The sequence below is a fragment of the Uloborus diversus genome, chromosome 10, assembly GCF_026930045.1.
Source record: "Uloborus diversus isolate 005 chromosome 10, Udiv.v.3.1, whole genome shotgun sequence".
NCBI lineage: Eukaryota > Metazoa > Arthropoda > Arachnida > Araneae > Uloboridae > Uloborus > Uloborus diversus.
This window is the reverse complement of record NC_072740.1, coordinates 32,111,899-32,120,796: the sequence shown is the minus strand read 5'-3', so window position 1 is coordinate 32,120,796 and position 8,898 is coordinate 32,111,899. Positions and strand designations below refer to the sequence as shown.

The 8,898-nt window shown below is 34.3% G+C and overlaps 1 protein-coding gene across 1 annotated transcript in view; it reads left to right on the top strand.

Annotated features, from left to right (window-relative positions):
- The first annotated feature begins 734 nt into the window (after positions 1–734).
- Positions 735–8,898, top strand: part of LOC129231705 (nephrocystin-1-like) — a 64,899-nt gene continuing 56,735 nt past the window's right edge. The window contains exons 1-3 of the mRNA XM_054866068.1: positions 735–754; positions 2,006–2,075; positions 3,192–3,222. Of these exons, the coding sequence (XP_054722043.1) occupies positions 735–754; positions 2,006–2,075; positions 3,192–3,222 (121 nt within the window). The remainder of the gene's footprint in view (positions 755–2,005; positions 2,076–3,191; positions 3,223–8,898) is intronic.

Below are 8,898 nucleotides of genomic sequence, written 5' to 3'. Positions count from 1 at the left end.
CCTCATTTACCCTCCCCTGTATCCATGCCTGATTTATTGGTTCTGACACAAATTTTGCAACCAAATGAAGCATGTGTGTAAAGAGTAGATATTAATGGACAATGAACCAACACAATGTTTCCTAGCATTCTATTTTTCTTAAACTATGCTATGCTGTCGGGAAATCGGCACTTACTTGAAAATTTAAAATTCAGCATATTTATTCGACTTATTATTAGCTATCTTATGAGAAATTCTTGAGGAATTTTGCTGAATTAAAAGAACTATATGATGTGGCCTGCAACCGCCCCTTGATTTGGCCGCCCGTGTGTGCGGTGCACACTCTGCACACCTGCTAGGATCGGCCCTGCCTATAGCTAGGACTTCTCAACAATTCATTCTTTTTCAAAAACGTTAGTCAAATATAGGTGTACAGGATGGTTAGTATTCTGGGTTTGAAACAACTCAAAATACCAAATTATCAAAAATTATTATCTACAAAAAATTTCCTAAATATTTGCAAAAACAAAAAGATCAAAATGTATAAAAAGTTATGAAATGAGAAAAGGAACGTCTCAACACAACCAAACATTGGGACCAGAGTTTTATTATACTAATCCCCAAACAAAAGTCTCTAAAAGAGACCAGTAGCTGAAGCAAAATTTAGCTAGCACCTGATGAGAATTTCGTGAATCTCCCAAAGGTGTTCAAACTAATGGGCTGTAAATGCTTCACAATCATGTAAGATGTAAGTCATGGCTTCCTCATTAAGAAGGTAAGCCTTACAGTTTGGGTCCTTACTGATACCCTTAAAAGCAAGATATGTATTTTAAGGAGCCATGACCAATAACTGCTATATCCACTGTGAACATGACAGTGTGCTTAAAATCATGAGGGTCATCAACTCATGGCTGAGATTGCAAAGCCACTTGGTTAAAAACTATGTTCACGGAAATTTTTTTTTAACCTTACACTAACTCAATTCTGGAAGCTGAAGTGCAGTACATCAGTGCACTGATATGTTGTACTTAAGATACAAAATAAATAAAATCACCAAAACATTTTAGCTTTTGATGTACTTAAGTGGATTTTCATGAAAGGAAACCATCAGGTATTTTTTTTATGCTCATCTTGCACATTATTTTGCTGAAATACTGTGTAAGACATATAAAAATAACAAATTTGGTATGCCCTGAAGTGAAGATGTAAAAGTAAATAAATGTGTTTATGCTATGCTATACCAAAAAGCTACTTTTGACCACTGTATACAAGTGCTTAAAAATGTAGGGGTAGTATTAGAGTATGATTTTTAATATATGCATAAGGATTCCTACATAGCTCTACTGATTGAAGCAGTAAATGCAATTAATATTATACTCAAAACATTATAAAATCAATTAACAAATGGAGAAGAAATATGAAATATTTTTTAATTAGTTCATTTGCAATGAGATATTAATCAATAATATTTTTTAAGAAGTCAACTACTTTTAATCAGTTAAATAACCATTTATGAAGTTTAACTCCTCTAGTGCCTCAAGAGAAATGTTTTCTCATTTTTAACATTTTCTTTTGATGTGATTCTTGCATTTCCAATTGTTTTTAGTGCTGCTGTTGATAGATTTATTTGCTATTTTTACTCTCAATCCTGAAATGTGCATGTACAAAATCCTTTAATCTTGCTCTGGAACTTGATAAGGTTTTTGGATCCTGCATGGTTTTAGAAACCTATCTGTGCTTAGGCAAAGCTGAGTATGAATATAACATTAAATGTAACTCATGATTCTACATCTAACCATAAGGTCAGTGTCCAGAATGAGTATATCATTAAGAAGTCTGTTTGTCTTCATAATGTTCTTCCTAAGTTTTGGGAATTCCTTCTCCCTAACTCTATGACTATTTTAATTAAAGTCCTTAACCTGATATTGCTCTTCCTTGTTATGAAAGCTAAGGTACTGTTTATCTTATAAATATCCTTTGTGAAAATTTTCAATTTTTGTACATTTAAAACATTTTTATTCTTTAGGAAAGATGGATGGTGGGAAGCTAAAGGAAGCGATGGTAATCAAGGGCTAGTCCCATCAACATATTTAAAGGTAAAAATTTTATAACTGAATCATTTATTTGAAATTATTATTTTCAACAATCCTTCAACTTTTGTTTATAATCATAATCAATTGTTGATAAAATGTAAAAGGCACTACAAGTAAAAGCACTTTTAAATACAATGATTCAAAAAAAAATTATACAATAAATGTGCATTTGCCCCCCCCCCCCTTTTTTTGTAAATACAACTCGACTAATCTTTTATGCTCTTTTGGTTCCAAAAGTATTCGACTTTTAATCAAAACTGAAATAGAATTTTAAAATTTTAACTCTAGCACATAAATTAATCACATGAAAATCTATCTTTTAGACAAAAAGAGAAAAAAATCTCTTTTTGTAACAACCACTAGCCAGTAATTTCAGACATTAGGCTGCCAACTTATCCCCTTTATATTATATGGTACTTCTTTTTTTCTTTGGCAGAAGTTGGTTGTTGAAGAAATATTAATCCTGAATTTTATTTTATTTCCATATTATTTATTTTGCATAAGTAGAATGTTATTGCAATTCCATTTTTCAGTTTTATTGATTGCTAAGTTAAATGTCTGGGGAGAAATGTGTATCATTAATTTTCAAAAAAAAAATTTACTAAAAAAAGTCAAAGTGTACTGTACACTGACTATTAATTGGATACTAGAATGTTTAGGTCTAAAGTATACTCTTGTTTAATATTTTTTGAACTCTTTATAATGTAACCATATTTTACCAGTTCTTCCCACTGGGAAGATAAATATTTTGGATGTGAATAATACAACCCTGAACCTCTCTTCCTTCTTTGTTGCACCCCTAAATTTGGAGGTTGAATTTATGTATTAATGCATTTGTAATAGCACCTTCTTATTATGATACAATGATTCCACACATGAATAATAATGCTATAGTACTAAATAAACAATATAGTCGGAAGAACTTCAGCTTGAGCAGTTAAAATGATCGGTGATGAATTATTTAATTCTAACTTTTTGCTGTTTAAAGAAGGTTAGATGCATGTGTTCTTACATATACCCTTTTATCACAAAAAATAAATGTAAATTAATTCAATAAAGTTTTCTATCTGTTGTAAAATATTCTAGATGTTATTGACTATTTCTGCTCTGATTTTGTAGGTTCCTGAAGATATGAAACGTTTAATTGATGGTTAGTATTTCTGACATTAAAGTTAATGTAGTTTTTGATGCACCAAAAATATGTTAATTATGCTTGGTGCCCGTCCCGAAATTGTTCGGGTTGGAAAAATTATCTGTCTTAAATATATACAAGGCGTTTTTTTAAAGTAAGTTCCGTTTTTATATAAAAAAGGAACGAGTTCTGATAGAGCTAAGTAATTTAGTGCACAAAAATCTACCACCCTTACGCTATTTTTCGACATTGCTCCCGTGATTTTCCAAGCATTTGTCATAGCGTGGTACAGGTTTTTCATACCTATTCGTACAAAGTTACCGCCCGTTTAGTCAACCATGAGGACTCTTACAGGGCTTTGCCTGGGCGTTTTTGAACATCCTCTGGTCTGCCCTCACCTCGCTCGCAGCATCTTTCATTTGTTTCGGCATCTAAAGCCTTTCCAAGGTGGTCTGTGGCTCAATAGCAATAATGAGCTCAGAGAACATGTTATCCCATGGCTGACTACACAGGCGGCAATTTTCTATGAATAGGTATACAAAAACCTGTACCACGCTATGACAAATGTTTGGAAAATCACGGGAGCAATGTCAAAAAATAGCGTAAGGATGGTAGATTTTTGTGCAATAAATTTCTTTGCTCTATCTGTACTCGTTCTTTTTTTATATCAAAACGGAACTTACTTTAAAAATACGCCTCGTATATTATGCAGATTTTTTTTTTGTCTTAAAATATCATGGTATGCAAAATTTTTTGTCTTGTTTTTATGAGTTTTTGAAAGAAATTGACAAATTCATTTTCTAATCAAAAGAGACCAACCTTTACTTCCCCGTGAACCGTATAATCTTCCCTTATGAAACGTTGTACTGCGCATAATTTGTTTGACCTTAATTTGATGATGGTGATGGCATAAGAAGTTTTTATTGGAAATTGCAATTACTTATATTGAAAATAGAAATGTGTAATGACCATGGAATTTTGAGGATCATTCCTGACTGACCTGCTGCTGCTCCAGTAAGAATAATACTCTAAATGATATTGGTCCACATTGATTTTACTTGTGGTCCAGTCCCCTTACATACAAAAGACAAAGTTTCAATACAAAATTCCTGGAATACCACCTTTAATTTTAATAGAATGAATATAAGCTCTTAAAAGTATACTTCAGATAGAGAGATCGTGCATAGTTCCTAAAAGGAGACGACTTTAAACGGGCTTAAAGTATATTTGCACATGTTAATCAAAGGAACCACAGGAAAAGTTTGATAAGAGTCACCGGCAAATGCGAAGATGACACATCTCAAAAAGTTGTCTTCTTTTAGTTCATTTAGAGTTTTATCCATGGCTTCTATATTCAAACAGTGGCTCATTGAACATCCGTCCTGGGGCAGACCTTATAAAGATGCTTTCATAATGGTCCATTTTGTTCTTATTAAACGTATGGAGTCTTTCTGAAGGGAGATATTCAAAGTAGTATATTCAAGACTGGAATGATCAGCTTTTCTAAGTAAAATTGCTGCAACTTAGTAAAAAAAACAGCTCCCACATTCTCAGTCTGCCTGTTGAATTTGGTTAGATTTATTAAACTTTTTTCAGTTCCACTGCGTATGCCGATAAACATAATTTGCCTTCTGGTATCATAGGTGAGTCGTTGATCGGTTACTAATTTGGTTGCCCTATCGAAAACGTACTCATTCAGTAAGTTGCAATCATGTGTCAATCTTGTTCGGAGCATTTAAACATACAAAAACCATTCTCTCTTTATAATATTAGTATTGGTGTTACTGTGCAAGTTTGTGCCTTTCATACAAAAAAGATTTTTTTGAATATGTGCAGTGGTTCTGGAGATTACCCAAAACATATAAACATGCAGAATAAATCCTCTCTCTTTATAATAGTGGTATAGATAAAAAACCTCAAAGGGTTGCTCGAAATGCATGTAAAATTACCATTTTTAGAAACACGGATCAATATCATCTATGTGGCAACGGCCTAAACTCAGAGAAACAGCGCGGTATCTGGATTGATGTGTTATGTGTAAATGTTAGATTATTCCGAGATGGAACTGATTAATTTATATTTATTTCTTTTAATGGTAATGTGTTTTGTTGCAATTTACAATAAATGTTCGCTTTTAACAACTGGATTACCCGTCTCTACATTGGTGACCTGAACACGCAGTTATCAGTTGGTAGCGAAATGATTTCAAGAAAGAATGGGTCGCAGCAATTCGCCGGAAGGTAATTTATTTCGACGAAAAACTTCAATTTTTTTCAACTGTCTTGCTTTTCTGTGCATGTGTCCTTTGAGGTTCTTGAGTGTAGCATTGTACCTAAGCTATTAGTTGTTCATGTTACAAATTCAGTAAATATTTGTTTCATGTTAGTATGGAAACAAAAGATAATTTAAATTTGACTCAAAAGGAAGTAAGTGCTGAAAACTTAAGTTGCAATAGGGTTTCTGTAAAAGTACCTAATTTTTGGCCTAATAATGCGAAGTTATTTTTTGTACAACTTGAAACTAGTTTTAAGTTAGCTGGCGTTACGGTTGAACAAACGCAATTCGATCATTTGGCTGCGTCGTTAGATGCAGAAACTTTGTCTCATGCTACCGATATTTTATGTCAGCCGCCAGAAAAACCATACACCGCACTTAAACAAAGATTGTTAGCGGAGTTCGAATTTTCTCAGAGTCGTACAGTAAAGACATTAATTGAAGACTTAGAATTAGGTGACAAATCTCCATCTATGTTATTACAAAAAATGAAAGAATTAAGTGAGAGGCATGTAGATGATGATTTTTTAAAAAATATTTGGCTTCGTAGGTTACCGGTACCAGTGCAAACAATTTTAGCGGTCAGTTCTGAAAATTTAGAAAAGTTAGCGGAAATGGCAGACAAGATTTGCGAATATACTGGGTTGGTTGTAAACTCAATTGATAAGCAAACTTTTAAATACCAAACTGCTAGTACTGAAATTCAGTTGGAACAATTGCAACTGAAGGTAGACGAACTTACTAAAATTGTAAAAACGCGCAGTCGCTCAAGGTCTCCAAATCGATCTCAGGGCCGTAAACAATTTAATTTGAGAGCTGAAAAGCGGAATAATTGGTTATGTTGGTATCATTTTAAATTTAAAGACAAAGCTACCAAATGTGTAAAACCATGCGCTTTTGAAGCGAAATTTTCAAATTTTTCAAAATCGTCGGAAGTTTCTATGACTTTTACTAAAAAAGGATTTAGTCGCAGACTGTATATCACTGATATTTTAACTCAAACGAGCTATCTAATTGACATTGGTAGTGATGTTTCTTGTTACCCAAAATCCTTTTTGAATTTAGACAGCGGAAAAAAAGAATTCACTTTGTGCGCTGCAAATGGATCTGGGATTAATACTTACGGTACTAAGTTATTAAATTTAGATTTCGGGTTAGGACGCAGATTGAGATGGCCGTTTATCATAGCTGACGTTACAAGGCCTATAATAGGGGCGGATTTTTTGCAGCATTTTGGATTGCTAGTCGATTTAAAGAAAAGGCGTATTTTAGATCCGGTGACTAAATTTAGTGCAAGCGGTCGATCGATATTTTGCGAGGTTCCGAATGTGAAAACAATTTATGGGAATTCTGAATATCAAGAATTGTTAAAGAAATATATTGAGATTACACAACTTAATGTTCTTTCACAAAAGGTAATGAAACATAATACAGTTCATTTCATTCCGACTGAGGGGCCCCCTGTTTCAGCTAAAGCGCGTCGGTTACACCCAACGCAACTTCAAATAGCTAAACAGGAATTTGAATATATGCTTGACAAAGGGATTTGTAGACCGTCAAAAAGTAATTGGGCTAGTCCTTTGCATATGGTCCCAAAAGGCGAGTATGACTGGAGACCAACTGGCGATTACAGAGCACTAAATCGTATAACAGTTCAGGACAAATATCCAATTCCTCACATTCAAGATTGTGTTAGCATTTTACACGGGAAGAAAATATTCTCGAAAGTTGACTTAATAAGGGCGTATCACCAGATTCCTGTGAACCCCCCCCCCCGATATTCCGAAAACGGCTATAATAACACCTTTTGGGCTATATGAATTTCCGTTTCTAAACTTTGGGTTGTGTTCAGCAGCACAAACATTTCAACGCTTTTTGGATGAGGTTTTGAGAGGGTTGAATTTCTGTTTTCCATACCTGGATGACATTTTAATCGCGAGTGAAAATCACCAGCAGCATAAAAAGCATTTAGAAGAAATTTTTAAACGTTTCCTTAACTACGGGATCGTTATAAACGAATCAAAATGTGAATTTGGGAAAGAAACTATATTTTTTTAGGACATATGATAAACAGTAAGGGGTGTATGCCAGATCCAAAAAAGGTGAAGGCAGTGGTAGAGTTCCCTAAACCCAAAACTATTTCTGAACTTAGACGTTTTTTGGGTATGGTAAACTATTATCATCGCTTTATTCCAGATATCGCCGTGATTTTAGCGCCACTTCATAAGTTTTTAATTAAAGCAAAAAAACGAGATAAGAGGGAAATTCCGTGGGATACTGCTTCAGAAACAAGCTTTGAAAAAATTAGAAGTGCTTTAGCAGTAGCGACTTTGCTTTATCACCCTTCTACTAATGCAGAACTTGCTTTAACAACTGATTGCAGTGATTTTGCGATGGGTGGTGTATTGCATGAATTATCCCCCGAAGGTCCCAAGCCTTTAGGTTTTTTTTCAAAGAAACTATCGGCTACTCAATGTAAATATTCAACTTATGATAGAGAATTGTTGGCAGCATGTAGTGCAATTCAGTATTTTCGATACATGTTAGAGGCAAGGAAATTTATTTTGTATGTAGACCACAAACCTCTAACTTTCGCATTTCGGCGGAAACATGAAAAATCCTCCCCCCGAACTATCCGTCAGTTGGATTTCATATCTCAATTTACTACGGATATCAGATATTTACCTGGTAAGGAAATTTGGTTGCGGACAGCCTATTGCGAATATCGGAGATCACATTTTCATCTCTAGATGATATAGAAATGTGGGAAAAATCACAATCTGAGGATGAAGAACTTCAGGACGTTTTAGAGGGACGAATTAAGTACAGTGGTAAATTAGCTAAAGTTCCTATGCCTGGTATCGATAAATCTCTATATTGTGATACATCAGGAAATTATAATAGATTCTTTGTTCCGCAAATTCTAAGGCGTAAAATTTTTGATACAATGCACGGTTTGTCTCACCCCGGCATACGTGCTACAAAACGTCTTATCGATAGCAAATATGTCTGGCCAAATATAAACAAAGATATAACTGCTTGGTGCAGAGCTTGTGTTCCGTGTCAGCAGACTAAAGTACATTTGCATACTAAATCCCCGTTAGTTCAATTTTTAGTTCCGGATGAGAGATTTTCTCATATTCATTTAGACATAATAGGTCCACTAACACAAGTTCAAAATTTTAAGTATTGCTTGTCTATAGTGGATAGATTTATGCGGTGGCCTGAAGTTGTGCCAATTACTGATATAACAGCAGAAACGGTAGCTCGTGCTTTCGTACAATCATGGGTTTCTCGATTTGGTACTCCGCAAAGGATAACATGTGACAGGGGCAGACAGTTTGAATCTGAACTTTTTACGAGTCTATCAAAGATGCTTGGCATAAAATTAGCAAGGACATCGCCGTACAGACCCCAAAG